Source organism: Takifugu rubripes, chromosome 22, assembly GCF_901000725.2.
Source record: "Takifugu rubripes chromosome 22, fTakRub1.2, whole genome shotgun sequence".
Taxonomy (NCBI): Eukaryota; Metazoa; Chordata; class Actinopteri; order Tetraodontiformes; family Tetraodontidae; genus Takifugu; species Takifugu rubripes.
Window position 1 is genome coordinate 9,522,276 of NC_042306.1, and position 20,207 is coordinate 9,542,482.

At 47.3% G+C, this 20,207-nt stretch overlaps 1 protein-coding gene across 3 annotated transcripts in view; it reads left to right on the forward strand.

Moving 5' to 3' along the window:
• The first annotated feature begins 2,931 nt into the window (after positions 1-2,931).
• ephb1 (EPH receptor B1) overlaps positions 2,932-20,207 on the forward strand; it is a 112,282-nt gene continuing 95,006 nt past the window's right edge. For all 3 annotated transcript variants that reach the window (XM_029831093.1, XM_029831094.1, XM_029831095.1), the window contains exon 1: positions 2,932-3,195. In XM_029831093.1, coding sequence (XP_029686953.1) covers positions 3,135-3,195 — 61 coding nt within the window. In that variant the 5' untranslated portion in view covers positions 2,932-3,134. The remainder of the gene's footprint in view (positions 3,196-20,207) is intronic.

The window sequence follows — 20,207 nt, forward strand, 5'->3', positions numbered from 1 at the left end:
CCCGCTTCCCCGTCTGACCCACTGTCGGAGAGCTGTTCCACTCCCGGGACTCCTTCTACTCTTTAAAAGACCTTATAGATGCATAAAACCATGTCTGGTTAAATCCTGCGGTGCTTCTGCTAAGATTGTTGCAATCTTGCCGTCGCGGTTGTGCTGGATATGTTGGGAGGGAGCACGTGCGGGCGGTGCTTCAGCCCAGCGGTCTTCCATAAGGGAGTACCACTACCGCTGGAGCGCCATTCCTGGAGCTCTCCAATACATAGCAACGCAAACTATAATGTACGTGCATACAGGCGGAAGGAAACGTCGTTAGGCTTACACTAAGGTGCTAAAAAGGATAGCATCAGCGAGTGTTATTCGGTTTATTTTGGGATAGTCCCAGATGGCTGTGATCCGGTGCTGGGAAATCTGAAACTGGGATGAACCGCTGAAAGCCAAACCCATTAGCCAACGCTGCTAGCTGGCGCAGGTTTGGCGCACGCCCCGCAAAACCCCGACGCGCGACGAGCCCATTTCCTGTCGCGTCTCTCGGGCCGTGCCCCAGAATGTGTGACCATGGCTGGGATGGCCCTCTTTTTGGAAAACGCAGGGTCCGGAACACATCTGTATTCAGCCTTGGCTAGGCGCTCGGGTTGTCAGCGGCTGGCGCCCAGGCTCCTGAAGATGGATGAAGCTAAAGCTCAGCCTAATAACCAGTCTATCCCCCCCGGGTAGGTGCAACGCTGCACTCCTCTGTCACCCGTGTCCCTGCACTGTCTCTGTATTGACTCAGGCATTTCATTTTCATGCATCCTTATTCATCACTGGGCCAACTATTCCAGCTCTTGTAGTCCGGGGTAAAAATAACTCTCTTTCCTTTTGTCTGGCCCTGCTTCGCTCACTTTCACCCATTATCATCATCTGGCTCTTTTTGCATGTGTGTGTTTGTCTCATCAGCGACTCCTCTGTTACACACACCTACATCACAAATCTAAATAATGAGCGCACGTCTGAGCAAACAGCGCTCTCGCCGTAAAATCCACTTTTCCTTTTCATCCTTAAAAGGCCCGCATTGTTTACGGCGAGGCGCTCCTCTGTTGTCGGCGCGCAGAACACGTCTGAACCCGGTGCGGAGCAGCCGCCTGCGCCTTTTTTTTCTCTCCCAACAACCAGACTCGGGAGACAGGAAACGGAGAGGAGAAAAGTAAATGTCAGAGCACATGGTCATGCGTCTGAAGGAGGGTGGAGACAGGTCAAACATGCAAACATGACATGCAAGGGTCAGAAGATGGAGAACATTAAATCAAACACAAGCCCAAAGGGTACGGCCGCCCAGAGGGGCCTCCCGCTCTTTGATTCTGGTTTGGAATCCGATCATCGATGGAGCCATGGAAAAGAAACCTGAGGGGCTTCAGAGGGAGGAGGCTGAGAGGCTCTCTGCCATGTGTTTGGGCTCACTATTGGTATTGGGCCGAGGCACTCGAGCTGGAGGAGGCGAGTGCTTGTGTGGCTTTGTGTGGATCATTATCAGAGTGCCGGGTGGGCGAGCGGCTGCACACACACTCGCACACACTCCGCGCTATTATATCCTGCCGTTTTGTCGGTGTGTTGTGGGAGAGGATGTGCCACGGCGGCAGCGCTATTGTTCCTGCCTTCCCCTCATATCCTCCCCCTCCCTTCCCCTCCCCTGGGGTGCGGACAGCAAACAAGGACATATTGCTCCCGTATTTGGAGGCGATCTGTGGAGTCAGAGGTGATGATGAGTGACTTGATGGAAAAAAATAAAGGCCATCGCGGGGCCCGTGTGGGGGGCCGGTGCCCGGTCCCACGCTGCGCTGCATCACTACGCCGCTCTTTGCGAAGCCCGTTAAAACGGACAAATGATCTCATCACCAGCTTTCCCAAGTTGGTGGAGGCTCATCAAGAGGCGCGCCTGACCCAGTTCATCTGCTGGCCTTTGCTGCACTGGGACATCCATTAAGGAAGCGTTAGAAGCCCTTTGGTTTGGTTACAAATCTGCTCTTTCACCAAAACAATCTTCTGTCTAATTCTAACTGGGGTGGAATTCCAAAAATCTGGGCCAGTGTTAAAGCAGCAGTGAAGTATGAGGTCATCCACAGGCCTCGGGTACAACCCGGTTTCCTCCTGCTCTGGATTAATATCTCTATTCCAGTTTTTCAACCCCGGAAACATGTGGGGACATCCCAGCCAAAGACGGGTGCCAGTCTGGGTCCCACAGGGCAGCAACTGTCCCTCCCTCAGCAGAGGTGGCCCCCAGTCCTCTGAGACCCCCGTTAGCCTATTGTGTGCACCATCTGTCGGAGCACACGCTCGCTCAAAAGGGGGTAACAGTGCCATGCGGAGTGTGGTGCCTGTTTAACATCATTAGGAGGCGCGGTTGAATGTGGTAAAGCCATTAAGAAATAGTTTCTTTCCACTTTTCAGACAATACCAGGAGAGCAATTGTTTCAATCACTTGAAATAACAAATAGATGGTGAATTATGAGGCCTACAGAGCCAGGAAACACAGACAGAAGCCTCAAATTGAGATTTCATTCCACAGTTTTACCAGATCAGCATATTTTAATATTCAGAGTCATCACGACGGAGGCCGACACAATTCTCTAATCCTGCAGAATCTGTCGGCGTTCTGTGCGAGCATTTATATTCACGTGGGAGTCCTTTAACCTTTCGGTCGCAGTGGCCACTGTCACCCATGTGGGGTCGCTATTTCTCTTCCGTGCAGCGGGCGTCCCTTCAAATAGGTCAAGAAAAAGTTTTGTGTTTTGACACCTCTTGGTGGGTGGAGCGGCGTTCCGGTGATTGGCTGGTGAGTTTCAGCTCCGCGCACGGTGATTGGCCCGTGCACTCTAATGGGGCTGAGAGCAGGCGATGTCGGGTCCCCCCCCCCTCCACCACCGCCGCCGCCTCCTCCAGCTCACCCCCACCCCTTTCTCGCACCCGAGGAGCCCCTCCGCTCCGTTCTTCCCCCTGTGCCGATTGTCACACACTGTTTACTACGGCTGGAGATGTGACTCACCGCCCTGGCTGCCTGCTGGAGTACCGCGCTGACAACCGAGGGATTCTTTTTGACGCGCGCCCGTGCGTCTTGGCAATTCGGGGACCGGCCGCGGAGACTGTCCAACCCATCTGCCATGGCAGTGGATTTGTTTGCGCTGCTGTGCGCACTGGTCGCCGTGTCCTCTGCAATGGAAGGTAAATAAGGCGCACGGATCGGACTTGTTTGTGGAGGTGGAAACGGTTCCTCCTGCGTCCGGGGATGCTCGCCTCTGTCGGGTAGCGCTGCGTCGGGGGCAGATGAGGGATCTCACACACGTGGATCGCAGCAGATCGTCCCCCCGTCCCCTGGTCCTGTCACCCTGTGCGTTACTTGCACTGTACTTTATTTAAACACTAACAGCGTGAAGTACTTTATCAGGTGCGCTCAGATTTACTTTCGTCACTCCTGCTGATTCTTTTCAGCCCGTTAACAAAAACATATCTCGTACTTTCCTTCAGGAGTAGTTCTGCTAAAAAATGGGTGGAAATCAGTGTGCAAGTTCCTGTTTCATTAAAAAAGCTGCTTATTCTTTGGTTTGTTTAAATTGTGCTCGCGCTCCACTCTCTCTGTCGTCCCCCCGTGGCTTTCTGCGTCTTTTTTCCTCTCACACGGACGTGGACGCGCAGCAGCGCCACAAGTAGCTCATATCTCCTCGATTAAACATGTTTTTCATTTCCGCTGTGGAACCCTGGAGGGACGGTGCGCAGCGCTGTGGCCATAGACCTGAGCTGTCCCAGCAGCAGACCCCCTCCTCAATAAAACCGAACAGCGGCTCCCCATGGCTCTCTGTATCTTCATACCTCGGTGATATACAATAATGCCCCTTCCGACGCCCTTAATGGAACATTTGTGCCTCAGCTTGTGTGTTTGTTTTTGTCATTTTGGTGCAGTTATGGAAACCATGCAGCCCTGCGGCCTTTGCAGGGAGGGATGTTTTGAGGGTCAGACGTGCGCCCGGTGTGATGTGACAGCAATAGAAAATATGAATGCCGATTCACGAGGGCGGGTGGGAGTTGTCAGATTTCCCCGAGAGGGGGGAAAAAAAGTGGGATCTCACCTTTTAAGAGATGAGATAAGAAGAGAAACAGGTGGACATAAAGATGGTCCCCTAGTCAGATGGCTACCTCAAGGGAAAAAAAAGTGGTTTTCTTGTTTGAATTGTTAATTAAAAGGAGTGTTTTCCCCATGGGAAGGTTAAAATCTTCACTGATTTGAACTCCAATCTGTTGCTCTTTAATGTGTGCATGAGAGAGAGAGAGAGAGAGAGAGAGAGAAGCTATTGACCACATTATCCCTGCCTTTCTGGGTGCCCCCTTTAATCTGATTACGAGTCCAAATCGGCCGCTCATCACAAAGAGATCAGTGATGTGTGTGTGTCTGGGTGCGTTTGAAACTTTAGAGGAACAGGCAGCTGCGAACATATGGTCCAGTACATATGCTGATGAAGAACGAATGAACTGATCTCACATTAGCATCAGATGGACTGGTGAGCCCGCCCCGAAAATCTTAAATAATGCCTTTAACCGCATAATATGGACAGTTTCACAGGTTGAAATCACCTGAATACAAGTTAAATTGAGGAAGCTAAAGCACGAGTCCAGGCCCTCAATCCCACCAATGGCAGCCTATTTTGAAGGGGAGGAATTCCACGAGATACAGAACGCGGTCTCTCCCCTCATTTGTTTTCTCCCCTCATTCCTCCCATCATTTCAGCTCCAACTTTCCTACTACGCCCCTCATCTTTCCCCCCCCCATAAATCTCACCAATCGCACAGTTCCTGTCTCCCTCTGCTGCGCCCTCACTCTCCGGTGTGCGGATGGTTCTTGCCAACAGCCGCGGTAATTCTTCCTCGCTCACGGAGCTGTTGCTTATTTCTGTTTACGCCTAAACCAATTAGGCCTTGATAAGCCCGCTCATTTAGCTGGATAGAAGTTGGCGGCAGTGGAGTCGAGTTTGCAAAGTTAGACTGAGGAAGATAACAAAGATGGTAGCTACAGTAGGCGGGGGGTCAGGGAACATGAGAAAAGATGCAATCTGACTATTTTACAAATGAGGGAGCTGCAATCGAGTGAGGTGGTAAATGAGCAGCAGGCAGTGTGTGTTAGCTGGCTGTGCTACACTGGGAACCGTGCAGCATGGGTTTGACACCAGAACATTAGCAATGTGCTGTTAGCAGCCCCTAAAGATCCTGTTGGAGATTCAAGGACCAAGTGGAGGCATTATTAACGATAAAGATACACAGTTATGGTAAAATTTTCTGCTCAGAATCTCTGAGTCTACGCCTCTGGCAATGCAGCAATTAGCATAACTACAAATCTTCCCTTAACTCAGCCCTTCTCTCCTATAGAATCGGGTTATTTCCATGTGCCTATGTACCTGTGTAAATTGTTGAGTCTCCTCCATGTTTGCTGCTGCAGGCAAGCAGATGTCTCATATTAATCCACAACGTCAATGCAGAGGACACAAGATCCTCAAAGTTCTGCACCAAAGTAAATCACACCATGCTCTACGTTAGTAGTGGAACCTTATCTAGAGTCATTATAATTACCTGTAGGCTTAAACTGTCCAGTTAAATGGCTGCTCCTTATTAGATGTACAGTGGGACCTCTACTTACGAAATTAATTGGTTCCGGAAGTTGTTTCGTAACCTGAAAATTACGTAAATAGAGACGCGTTTTCCATGTAAATGCCCTAATCCGTTCCAAGCCCCCAAAAATTCGGACATAATTTTTTTTTTATAAATCATAAAAATGCATCAAAACATGTAACAAATACATGTTACAATTACCGTAAAATAAATATAGGAATTCAGTGCAAGGCTTCCCCAGGAACAAAATGAACTTTATTACAGGCTAATCTTACATTAGCCATCATTACTAGCAACGAACGTTAACACTTGTGGTAACACTGCCATCTAATGGACAAACATACGAACACCCACAATAAATCCCGAAGACGACGAAGAAGACGCTGGGATACACACAAACTTGTACATATTTACGTCCCTCCTAGCCAATGGGATTACAAGAAGATGCTAGGCGATAGCCAATGGCAGAGCATGTTTGCGTTCGCTAAACTCCGCGAGCTGCGAGTAGCAGCGGTAGCGTATTTTTGCCTTTCATATCCTGAAATTTCTTTCGTAACAAGAGGAAATATTTTCCCGTTGAGACGTTTCGTAACCTGAAAATTTCGCATGTAGAGATGTTCGTAAGTAGAGGTCCCACTGTACTGCTTTACACGTGCTAAAAAAGAAAGCACTTGAATATTGTCTAGGTCTGGTCTTAATCCTGTGATTGTGAATTTGGACCAGTTTGTGCTGCCTGGCACTTGATATGAGAGAGCTTCAATGATTAGAGAGGAGAACAAGTCTCAAGATGCTTTTTAGGTCTTTACAAGTGGGTCAGAAAAATGACGGAAACTGCGGTGAATTTATTAAACCACCAATCACGCTGACTGTACGTGTGTTTGTTAAACTCCAGAAATTACTTGTCTTGAGCAATGTAGGCCCAATCTGTCATCACAACTGCACGGCTTCTTTAAAGAGGGGAGGCATGTTTCTGCAGTTCCCGGTTTCTGCACGTCTTCAGAGGCACTAGCTTAAATATTTTGGCATAAAGTTCATGAACAAGAGCTGCCTGAACTCAAACCACAACACTAAGCTATTGAACGTTTGAATAGTTGGAACATTTTACAGTTTTGTCTGAAATAGTAGGAAAAATATAAATCAGTGTCAGCTTGACACCTGAACATTCTGCACATACTGTAGGTCCGATACGTTGACCTTGAAAGGAATTTCCATGTTTCGCACACTTCGATCCAGTGGTGAAAAAACAGCTTGTAGTGCTTCAGACTGGCTCTGCGAGACTGGTGTAGTATTGAGTTAAGATTTCTACCGCTGGAGATGCATGCGAGTGCACCAGCTGCGCGGAGGAGACAGCCTGTGAAAGGACTCCTGTTGAGTCCCTAATGGATGGGAATTCAGGATCGCTTCTCTCCGCCGTTCTCTTGTTTCAAACGGTTTGGAAACAGAAGACTGGAACTGGAGGTCCATCACGGGTCCTGCTGGACCGAGGCGGTGAATACACGCAGGTGTGCACTGGTGTCCGGCGGTGGGCAGCACGGCTGACCTAGGACCACATCTTAATAAAGTGGAATTTCAATTTTCCGCTCATTTCCGTATTGCACATCCGGGTGCAGACGTGACCTTGTCGCAGAATGGAGGCTTTATTTTGCCTGCAGTGAGGAGTCTACAGCATGTGAGAGTGTTAAGGTGTGCTTATGCAGCCTAGTCAGCTATGACGACCCCCAGTGCAAAGCTCTGCCTGAAGCTCGTGTACCTGCAGTGCAGTAAATCTGTTGTGCTGGCAGTGTGGTCGAACTCTGCCACGCTGAGGTTTTTTCCTTCTACGACACGCTGTTATTTTCTTTTTCATATCTCCAATATTCTGGGTTTGAGTCTCTCTCTTTTTAATTGTAAAACTCTTGGCTGTGTGTCCTCTGTGTCTCTCTCAAACCCGCACTTGTACCTATGATCCACACACAAACACGGTGCCCCTCATGGCTCACCTTACCCCAGAGACACCCGAGCCTCGGGAAGGCCAGATGGTGGATGCAGGTTGGGGGCTGGTATGCGAGCTCGTCCCTGTATGTTACAGATTGAGAACCGGCAACATCACCAGAGAGCGTGGAGTGAGCAGAAGGCGATGACTGTATGTTGCTGCATGTCTTGTTCCCCGACTCGGGATCCCGTTCCAGTCCTCCCTCTTGTTTTATGTCCTTCCAACTTCGTCGTTTTGGCAACCTCAGAGAAGCTATCATTGCTATTGGTTTCTGCCGGCTTTACTCTTGCCTATTAGAGCTAGTGGCCCACAGTGAGGCGTACGGCTAAGGCCTTATTGGTCCAGACTGTGGGAAAGTGGAGCCACCACTCCCGGCAACATGCGAAACGCATTAGAACACAGGAGAGCAGGAGCTACTGCCCTGACACAGTTGAACTTCAAACTTTGCTAGTCCTGTGTTTTCTGGAAACATTTACAGCTCTGCCACAAGTGTAGAACTCACCACGGCTGTCGACGAACACAACCGCAGGCACACTCACCCCAACTCCACGTGCGCAAACTTAGATAAAACTCCCCAAGTCACAGCCAATGCCTCTGAATTGATTGGGAGCAGTGACCTGCTCCCCCCTCAGGTCTTGGACAGCAGTGTGAAAATGTGCTTTTTCTCATTATGTTTCAGTCTTTCAGGTTTTTTCCCCCTCCATTATCACCTGTCCTAGAGATTGGGTGACAGTTGTTCAGTCAGCAGGAAATGGGAGCCTTTTCGATATTTGCCGGGTCGGGAGGCTGGAAGAGAAGGCATTGATTATCCAATCTTTTTCCCCCACTGTTCACGCACCCTGACTCCTGCGGCCTCCAAGCCTTCAGCCTCATATCCAACCTCGTTGCCATCTTTAAAGCCTGGCTAGCTGAGCCTGCTCCACAAAACCTGATATTGAATTTTTTTTTTCTGTTTAATTGTCAACTTTAAATATTTTTGCTTATTAACGTGTTTATTTTAGCTAACCCACCTTAAGTCAGCTCGTTTTCCCCCAGCTTTAATCCCCCATATTCCATTCCTTACCTTCTCCTTCTTAGTTGAAAACAGATGCAGTCGTGAAACGTTCTGGTGTTTACTGAAAGGGAACTCGATCCTGTCCTGAAAAAGATGTGAAAGCATCGGGACCGTCCGGAAGAGGGTGAAGACTGCCGGAATCGTTGGCTTGAGTGAACAAAGAGCTTGCTTCATGTTTCTCCAAATCAGATCAACTTTTTGAGTCAAGGCCAGGGTGATTTCATTTGATTTTCAAGCCTGGTGGCTCAAGCTTAAGGGTTATGAGCTGGAAAGTTGTGGGGGCAGAAGAAAGCAGGATACGCTTGTTTTTCAACCGGCTTTTAGTGCGGGCGGAACATAAGTCAACCAAACCCCTAAACTTTCCACTTTACCTAGTTTTGTACTAATTTAGGCGCTACAGATTAATTGCCTAGTGGAAAAGCAAACTGATTTTTTTTCTTCTTCTTTTTTGCATTCTGAACCAATCAGCAGGACAAAAGATGCTGTGTCTCCAGTGCTCAGATGAATTAGAGTCAGAACATTAATAGGATGGAAGTGGAAGCTGCTCCACTTCTGATTAAATAAAAGCCGGCTTCTCCACAGGCTGTTTCTCATAGGGAATGATGTGTATACACACTCAGATGAGGACAAGCAAGAGCCCTGGCACACTCGCACAGCCATACCCGTGTTGCTTTTGATGTGCGGAAGGGAAATCAGGGAAGACGGAGTGCTAAGGGCCTAGGCCTGGAGCCTGTCCCATTATTAATGAAGAAGAGCCAGCATCTCTCTCAGGTTCAGGACATATAGACATATTTCACCGTTCACTTGCCCTTCTCCTCGCCATAAATGTAATCTCTTATTAAGCGCTGGGAAGTGAAGGGCAGATAGAGAGAAATTGTGCATGAACGTTCGCTCCTCGCTGTGTGTCTTTGCCTCAGCGTGAGGAATGAAAATTGCACGGCGGAGATGAAATGAGGTGTCCGCCCGGTGCAAAATGGAATGCCGGTTTCTGAGTGGGACACTGATGGGCCAGTTAGTAGCAGCGGTGGGAGGGAAGTTTCTAGACTAGGTAACTCTGAATTCCTCAGCCATGCACATTTCTAGCCTGCCCCTCCCTATCTACCTCAGTAGCCAGATAAGAGAGCATTTTGGTGGTAATTAGCTATTGATTGGAAGCCCGGAGGTTAACATGAAACCAGTGGACACCGTCTGGATCTACTAGCAATAGCCTGGATACACTGCAGCAATAGTACTAGGACCAAGGGAGGCATTTCCCTCAAGGAGCCCAAATTTTGGCCGTTGGGCCCCAGTCTCTACACTAGCAAACCAAAGATGGACCTCAACTCTAGAAGCGTTGATTAGAATTTCAAACTGTCATCTCAAATATTGAATACCTGTTATGTATTCCTCTAGTTTGAGTCCATTTTTAGTATTCATAATAATAAACCTGAGTTTTCTCAGGCCATACTTGCCCTCTGACTTCTCTCTCCTACATAAACAGTTATGTCACCCAGGGCCAAACGACTTATTTTGATGGAAGGACATTCTGTGGGTAAGAACTGTACATTCTTGTCTCGTTCCTCTGTGTGCCTGATTCTTTTAGTTGAAGGGGAAACTGGCGGACTAATTTGTGCAACAGCAGAGAGGCAGGCAGGCCTGCATCTGCCTTATTTGCACTAATGAGGAGGCTGGTGGGTTCGGCTACTAACACCTCCAGCCCCTTGCAGCGTGTGTGCACGGGGATCAGAGAGTGTACGTCTCCTTCGACGGCTGCAGGGTGTGATTTGCAGTTTTTATATAAGTCTTAGCCATTGTGAGTAATAACAGGAAGGCTATTTTGTGCGGTGGTGTATTTGTTGTGTGGTATTAACAGTGTCTTGACTTTATGAGAAGTCAGTTTCTCACACAAACACCTTTCTTAAACTTTTAAACCTGCTCTATTACAAATGTATTTCCCACTTCGGTTGTTTCTTTTCTCATCTCTTATTCGTGTACGGTGTTCTCTCCCATGTGTAGCGAAAGCAGCGGGTCCATGAGGTGTTTCACATCTGTTCATCCGACTGACGATGATGCCTGGGAAGAACAGGGTCACTTCTATGAGCCGGGCGAACGAACTGGCCACAAACAGTACAGTTCATTTTTATGGCACACAGTGGAGTTTAAGTTAAGCAGAGCTGAATTTGGTTGTAAATTAACAGATGTTCATGGTCAAGATGTTGAATATCGACATGTCCCACCGTGTTGAGCCGAACGTTTCAGCCTGGTGGTTTTCCCCAATGACAGCAAGCGCATTGATTTGAGAAAAGGATTCAGTAACACATCAAATCACACGTCCTTAATGCAGAAGGGGCGCGCTTATTACTGTTAAACAAGCACCCTGTAACTCATCGACGATTTTAAAGGCTTAAATTTGCAGCATGTGCGCCTCTATGGATATTTTAAAAGGACTTCAGTCGGTTTAAACTCATTTAAATTTCAATCATGTGTTTTTTTTAGCTCCCCAAGTGTGATGTATCGTGTCGAAGCCTGCAGTAATGTCAATACTTTCTGTGTAATGCCACATCAGAATACTGCAGTGGAGAAAAGCAGCTGGCCAAACAGAGTCAGGCAGGGATTTGTTGCAGCGCGGATCATCTCTCAGCCCTTTTGTTCATCGGGCTTTCGACTTTCCTTCCACAGAGCACATTAAGGCTGTCTTTCTGCGCGCGCGTGTGTTAGGCCAGCTGTATTTACTTAACGGAAAAGAAATAAAAAATTCCTTTATATTGCTGACAGTTAGTATCAGTATTTATTCACTAACATTTGCTTGACCTCCATCACGATTAGCTGAGTTTTCATAACTGTGTTTATGCACATTTTGAAGGATTGCAAGTCAATTTAAAGACAATTTAAAAGGCACAACCCTTTCAACTTTCGAATAACAAGGATTTGGACTTGTGAAAACAGCTGAAGGAAGAAACAGGACATGGGAGTGCACAACCTCTCTCTAGAAGGTGAAACAAACAACACAGGTTTACACTCATCTGCTCTTGAAGGCCATCCCAGACGCCGCGCGGTAATTGGCTGAATGGATAGCGCCTCGCATTTCCGCATGTGTTCTCAATCAATTTGAGGCGAAGGTAATGTTTTGAAAATTGACTTCCTTTTGATAAACATCATGCGGCAGCTCCTCAGAGACAGAGAGAGGGAGAAAAGGGATGATGGATGCTTTGGGAAAAAAGAAATGCAACCAGACAAAAAGCAAATACGAAGCCTCCGTCCTTTTCTTTAACCGTAGCTCGCCTCGGCTCTGGAGATCAATTGGAAAATCGTCCAGGACGTAGCGGCGTCGCAATCATATCATGGATCACAGCTTGGAAGCAGTGACAGATGTCGTGCGCGTCCTGTGCTTAGTTGAGGAGACGGGTTTGTGTCTGATGGATTGGTTGTGGGTGGTGGATAAAGCCCTGATTTTTCATCTTGTGCGCCTTTTTCGTGTTCTTAGAAGCATTTAATTCGACAGACAAAGTGGAAAAAGCGGAAACCTGCAGGGGTTTTCAGGAATATTCCCAGATTTACTCGGCTAACATAAAACGGATGGACTGCCGGGGAGATGAAGTGTGTCAGAGGTCTTCAGATGTGCACCTGAGAGTCTTTCAGCTGATGTGAAACGATGCTGGCAGGCCGATTAAAACATTCACACTCCATCCAGACAAACACACACACACACGCACACACACCAAACCCAGCCGGACAATAGATCAGATAATTAGTATGGACAACCATTTCTACGCCAACAGCTCCTTATTGCTTTGTCTTTCCCATCATAGTGACATCAGCACGTTGCTAATTGACAGGTAATTGCCATTATCATGAGATGGATCTGTTAAGTTGCAATTAAAAGAGGCCCACTGTGGCATGTCAGTGTCGCCTTTAAGAACTCTGAACTGATCCGTTTGCCCTTGCTCTTGATCAGGCTGACCTTCAGGAGAGCAGATCAGTTCTGCGAAGTATATCTAGATTTCATTCGCAGCAATTCCATCCGAGAAGCGGTGTGTTTCCTTTACGATATTTGCTCCTCCTGTAACAGATAAAAGACAGACACAGGTAAAAGCATCTTGAAGATGGAGGAAATCACTGGAAGCTGGAGTTCACTGGTTGGGGTCAGGAAAGGAAACGCCTCTGTGCGTTTTATGTGTGTTGGCGCAGGTATGTATTGTCCAAAATGGCGTTTGACTGGCTGCAGCAGGACTGAAATGTGATCCGAACATCCTGAAGCACCCGAAAATACCCATGAAAGGGCCTCATTTAGGCCCGGTAGGAGCCGGTATAGCACAATGCCCTGATGACAGAATAACTACAGGAGGAAATAGCTCTCTTAGCAGTATAATAGCAGAATATTGTGGAAGTCACAAGAGGATTTTGGAAGGAAACCCCTTTTTTTTCCTCCGAGCATTCAGCGGGTGGGTGTGTAGCACATTTGTGTGTCAGCGTGTGGTGTGTGTATGTACGTGACATGATAACCCTGTTTGTTTTACATGCAGATGATGCTTGGGTGTGTGAATTGAGCCATGCTTGGCCTGTCAATCAGATAAAGAGATCATTAAAGATGTCGCGCTGAAGTCTCGCTAAGTCTCAGCTGTCAAACGTCTACATGGGCCCGTCTTCAGACTGTGCGCAGGAACTTACGCTTGAATATTTTGTTCTAGTGAGCAGGCGATGGTTCCATCTTGGGGTCCATATGGACCCGGTTGGGGCCTCACTGCTCTATAACAGTGGGGGAATCGCAATTAGCACTACATTTGCTGAGGATGGCTTGGGACCAGAGACATGTCACCTCAGCTTCACAGCCTGGCCTTTGAAGACGTGCGCACCCCAGTGTGTGTGTGTCTGTGTGTGTGAGATGTTGGGATGGGGAGAGAACACACGCAGGTGTGTGTATGAATACACAGGGAGGGAGAGCCGTATCACAACACCTGCTTCACAGAAGGGGGTCAGGCTGCTTCACTGTGGTGTGAGTGTGTGTGTGTGTGGGTGTGTGTGTGTGTTTATGTTTGTGGCAAAATGCATGTGGCTTCCTGTAATTACTGTTATCTCAGCTCCTGTTGGATTTGCTGTCTTCTAACATGCTGATATGTGTCAGTGCCAAACTCTAATATCGTGTCATATGAATTAATTTAAGTACGTATTTATTCTATTTTTCTAATTGTAGACTTTGTAACAAATGTTGCATGTGTGTTGCGACAATTTCACCTTGGCGCAATCATCCCTTTGACCTGTGCAGGATGTGGGAGACAATGGCAGACAGCCCGCTGATGGAGGCAGGAAACCCGTCCTCCTGCATGTCCACGCTTTGAACTTTGCCGGGTCAGCGAAGAGCCAGATGTGATTATTTGAGCACGAGAACCATGAATGAAAACAAACTCCGCTGTTTCCTCCACTCGGCTGTTGTGTTTGTTGATCCTCGGAGAAGAAAATTGACTGCTTCCACTTGACTGCGGCTGACATCTCCATATGACTCAGCGAAGCCGCCATGATGCTGGAGATGGAGCCCGTTGGACTGTGAGCATGAACAAACCCAGAGTTCAGATTGACTCTGAAATGATGAAAGCTTCCCACTCGGTGGTGTCGCCAGCGTGTGATGCAGATAGGATGAAAGCGGATGTGATGGTGTGACCTTTTGCGTTGGAGGGGCCACGTTGCTATCTATGAACTACCGAGGCCTCCGGACTGATTAGGAACAGGCGTTGTCGGTGTGCTGTGTCTCCTTTTTCCCTTGGCCTGCATTACTTTGTCCTCCCTACTGCTGTCGCTTCCTCTCATCCCTCCATCTATTAGCACCAAAGTGTACAATATCTTCACCGGGCTTCGTCCAGTTGGGTCGTGATGTTTGACAGTTGCCAGAGTCAGCTCAGTGAAGTGAGCGTGCTGCTGCGTTCATGTGTTTCGGAAAGGGGGGGATGTGCCTGTTTGTGTGTTCCTGTGGGTCTGCGCATGCTAATGACAGCTGACAAAGCCCACGCTGCTGAAATTAGCCTTGCTGTCTGGTCCATGGGGAAAGCGCGGATGCTCTCTATACTGTAGAAGCAACTTTATCGTCACACTTGCCGCCTTCCTATACCATCCAACCATCCGCTCTAATGGCCCCACATCCCCCACAAACGATAACCACCAAAGGAAAACCAGATTTGTTCCCCACTCCAGTTTCAATGCTTTAAAATCTCCGAAGATGATTCGCAAAATCGGAACGGAGGGGATGTTTTGCCTCTATTGTTTTCATATTTTCTCATCGTGTGTGCGCTGTTGCTTTAAGATATCGAGCTCCTCGGCAGTATTGAGTTCCGTTGAGTCTACAAAATATTTACATTCAGTGTCTACGCTGTCAGCACTCCAGAGATTTATTCACGGAATAAAGTAGCGAAGAGGCTGCTGTCAGCATAGACAGGATCCACGGCGGCGTTCGGCTCAAAAAAGCTTCATCGCGGACATCCTGCCACTAATGAAGCGCTACAGGTTTTCTTAATGGGTTCAGGTTTTATTGCGTTAGTTTGATCGCTGTGCTTTTGATCACTTTGCGTGCGGTGATTTGGAGTTGATCCGTGTGGCATTGGAGCCAATCGTGTCCTAATTCGTGTGTGTTTGGACCTGGATAGATGAAGAAATGAAAGCGGTCCCTTGTGAATCAGGCTTTATTAAAGAGAAGTTAATGAATTCCCCTGTCTGCCTCTCATTTTTCCTCTTCTCCCCATCTATTCTTAACTCCATCCTCTCTCCTTCCAGCCTCTCTAGTATCCCCCTCACACAAGCTTTTGCTTAAGCTGCATTCATGTACTCAATGTGCGGCCTTGCCATTGTGAGCAAATTAAAAGGAGTGAGCCAGTACAAACTTAGGAAGGGAAATATTGAGCTCTTATATCTACAGCAATCATTTTCATTTCAGGTTTTCTTTTGTGAATGCCAAAAAAAAAAATTCCTATCCCTCCCTGCTAGCTGGATTTTCATCCAGGGTTGCGTGTGCATCTCAGTTAATTTGCCTTTGATGTATGAATATTGGAATCTTTGATGTTCAACTATTCTCTGACAACAAAGAGCCAATTGACATCATCTTGAAGCCACTATTTTTTATGTTAGTCAAGTCATGGATGAACCACTTTCCTGGCTGCGAGACACTATGAATAACACAGAAACATGACCAGTGCCCCTCATTTTTAAAAGAACAGAGGAGGTAATTTTGGAAATGATTTCATTTTTAAAACAACCCTTTCCTCCTTACAGCAGCGTCGTGATGGCGGTCTGGCAGCACTGTGAGATTTTGACCCCAGCGTGTTCCGTGTCATCTGATTCCCTCACAGCGAAGGCCTTTCCTCTCATCCCCCGTTACTGTAACCAGCAGATCCAGCAGATCTGTTCTGACGGCCTTATATGAAGAGCCGAGGGAAGAGAGATGACATTATACTCTGGCAAATCCACAGGACTGACGTGCTGGGGGTATTAATGGCATTCTGAAGGGGACTGCTTCCCCCCGCTGCCACCAAAAGGAGGTAGCACCATTCCATCTGGAATCTGTGGAGTTCGACTTGAGTGATGTGAAATGCTCTGTGTTGGAACCTGCTCGGGCAGGGCGAGCCGACGTATCGGTGGAAGGAAGCCAAATCAACTCTGATTTACGGCGCCTCGCAATCTAGAAAGGGCCCTGTCTGGTTACCGAGGCGAAGCAGAAGATGTATTGTAAAGGTTAGCATGGTGCAGCAATAAAAACAATCAATCACAGATCTATGATGAGCCAGTTAAGAGACATTTAGGCACAAATTATGGCTACTAATGTTGACGTGTATAAATTTCCCCGGCAGCCAGACACGGACATTAACGGCCTCGGCCGACAGATATTTTGTTAAAAGGGAGACATTATTGCAAATTAAACAAGTGTGTTGGCTCAGCGCCTGTCTGCTGGCTCTGAATGGAGCCCCCAACATGTTGCTGCTCTCATGTAGACGTCTATTACTGATTTGGCTTTGACCTCACGGTGGAACTTGAGGAGTGTGTGGAAGACATATTAAAGGTTTTCTGGGAATTTGCAGCTGAGATCCTTATATCTTTGCGGAAATACTGTTTAAAAAAAGAAGAAGACTTTTACTGTTGCTGTAAACAAGATCCAAGTATATCAGAGGATTTCATATATACAGTGTATATATATATACATATGCAAGATGTCCATTGGCTTCTACACTCGTTGTTCAGTCCAAGTCTGATGTCTCATCAATGCCTCTGTGGTTTCCCAACGAGTTAGCTTGGAAAATGCTGCTTTTACCAAAATAAGGCTGTCCTGGAAATACAGACGGGGAAATTAATGAGGGTTGGCACGGCATCGGCAACCTCTCTCTGCTAAATCTCCCCACCTTCTGAGGTGAGATGCCGAGGTTAAAAAAAAAATAAACAAGATACAAGATGAAATTTTCATTTGCAGGCTGCCGTTTACATTTTGTACAACATGTGTTGTGCACCAGCGTCTGCGCTGGTCTGTCAGTGGAGCATTTACCTGCCAGAAACTGATCTAGTTCTCATTATAGAGTCATTAGTTTGTTATATTGTGCAGGTTCTCTACCAGCTGGTCTGCAGTGCACAGTGAATGGACCATTGTGAGAGCTTTTCAGTGCCGTGACACAGATCGGTGACCCTGAAATTTTGCCCAAGTAAAGTTTTGAGTCATGACAATGTTGCGGTTGGGATTAAGTAGTCCTCTATGTGATGGGGGTTCTGGTGAACAAATATTTCCTTTTCCATGTTCCTTGATAACATCACAATGGAGAACCACTGGAGCACCTGTGTCCCATCTCCATGACAACTGCCCTTTTGGCCCACATGTGATGGAAAGCATAGATAGAGGCACTCTTGAACTTGCAACTGGATTTTAAAAGGGAGGATTTTTGGTGCCAAATAAATCACACCGAGTGGAGTTGGGGGTGAGAACCTCTGATGAGATATAGAGCCCACAGAAATAGGCCATCACAGACCCCATCCCTTCCAGCCAGCGCTGGAGTTAATGACTTTCAGATCTCTGGGTGGTTGTCTGGCTCTGTGTTAGCAGGTTTGTCTCCGCTATCTTCCCTCTGTTATCTTTGCTCTGCAAATTCCATCTTCTCGGCTAGACTGCCATTGTAAATGGTTGTGCGGCGCTGCACGCTAATGAATGCTTTGTTACGTTGCAGGCTATTTTTTCACAGTAAAACAATGGCTGCACTGTTTCCCTCATTTGTTTCGGGACAACATGATGCGAGCCAGGTTTAGCTGAATCTGCTCCTAGGCAGAAGAAAAAGTAACACGCAACGTGTGATTTTTGGACAATGCCACACAAACCTGGTGCCTTCTAAGCAGGAGAAGAACAGCAACTCCCGCCAGTGGGCTTCGTATTCCGCTTGAGGTGTTGGAATTGGCTTGATGATGAATAGAGAAGGAGAAGTCAGGAAAGGATTGTAGATGGAAGAAAATATGACAGGGTGGGTGACTTTTATAGCTATACCGGAGGAGTCAAGTGAGCTCACTGAGCCAGGGTAATATGGTTTGAGTGTGTCGAGCAAAAATGTGTGTTTGCTCTGTCCGCTGCGCTCCCCGTGATTCTCTGCTTCCTGATTCTTTACTGAGATTTTTTAGCACAAATGTATGAGCTTAAATGCGTATGTTGTGGTCTGTGAATATGGAGCTTGAGTGGCCACCTAACACTACTGCCCCCTATCATGACCTGCTGGTATTACCTGTCCTGCTGTATTTGCTCTTTTCAGGAATGGGCTTGGGTGTGTTTTACCAATGCCACTTTTTACCTAAATGCCTGGTGCTGTTATGAGAGGACCTTTTAATTTTTTATGTTTTTATGAATATCAGAGCCTGGGTTATTGATTTGGCTGCTGCTGTGTGGCTGACGCACTGAAGGCTGAGAGGCTGGTGTGGGCATGAACATGTGCAGTGGTATTTGTTGTTTAGGTCAGGGTCTCCTGGCAGCAGGGATGAAGGGCCTTAAAAGCAATGATCGATCACTTCGCTGCTGAAAACATTGTGGTTTTCTGATGTGAGGTGGCCATTTAGGAACACTAAAGCCGCACCCTGTACCACACGGCAGTTGTAACACTGACACAATAAGATAAATAAACAATCGCTCAAGGGGGCAGGAATGAAGACTTATAGATGTCTGCAAAGCTGAGGAATGGTCAGTAGAAATGATTATCTTCTGAAGGTTCTGGGTTCTAGCCCAGTAGGGGGTTTGTGATTGTGAGGAACTTTTGTGTTAAAAGTTTTTATCGTGGTACAGTCTGAAAATGACCAATTTTCTACTCATGCAGTAAGCCTTGATGCTGACTTGACAGCGATTGGGAGGACTTCTAGCCCTCCGATAACGTGCGCTAGCACATGCGCTCATCTGTGGTTGATCCGATGTGAAGGTGAGCGAGACTCACACTGTTTGTGCCTCTGCAAGAGGGCTGGAAATGAATCCATATCTCAAACCGCCTGCGAGGAGAAGAAATGCACATCCACCGAGTGTAAATGCCCCACACAGATTGGACTGACTAATACCATTTCACTCGATTCTGCCAGTCCTCGTCTGTCAGCTGTGAAAGACTGCTTGCTTTGCTGTTTCAGCCCCACAAAGGATCATCTTAAGTGAGAATCCAGAGTGTGTGTGTGTGGAAATCCAAAAATGACAAGGGAGAATGAAAAGGATTAGACGGTAACTCTATTTACACTGCCTCCATGGTGGGATCCAAACAAGCATATTTATACGGTGCTGCAAAGACCCAGCTGAAGTGGAGTGTGCATGTGGGTGCGTGTTTGTGTGAAATAGGGAGAGTTAAAGAGGAGGACGAGGGCAAAAAAGACAAAGGATGAGATTGTGTGCAGTGCACTTCTCTCCAGAAGACAGTTTAAACAGGATTAGAGGAAGTAGCGATGCACCGATTCCAGCAAATTATACCATGTTGTAAAGTACTGCACCACCCACGTGCGGCCCACACCTACACGGAAACCCCGCTGCGGTTAGCATGCGTTGCAAGCATCTCCACGCAGAGACGTCACGCTCAAATGACTCCTGAAGCAAGTGTGGGTTGGAGAGGAGATGCCTTGCTTCAATGCAACAGGGTTTGCGCTTCCGCCTAGCTCTAATCCACCCGGTCCTGTCGGCAAGAAAGACAGGGATTAAAAGACAAAAGGTGAACATGGAACAAAAAAAGTGAGGGCTGGGAAGGAACACTGGGTGAGGAGACACATTATTGCAGGAACCTCTGCAGGATTTTCCTGTGGCGGCCGTGGCGCATGCAGACGCGGAGTCTTTTGTATAAAGTTAAATCCCCTTATTGATCAGGAGATTAGGTGCTGCCTCGGTGCTTATTTAAGTTCCAAAATTACACAGGCATAATGTCTTTTGTCTGGTAAGGGATGGATTGGGAAATTGTCCAGAGATGCAATAGAAATTCAGCCTGGCAGCTCTGTGCAACAAATGTGCTCTGGTTTTCCCTTTCAGGGTGTGGCATATCCAGGATTTGCAATAGTGCACCGAGTTACCAGAAATCAACGGAGGAGACAGGACAGGAATGTATTCCTTCCAAAAAC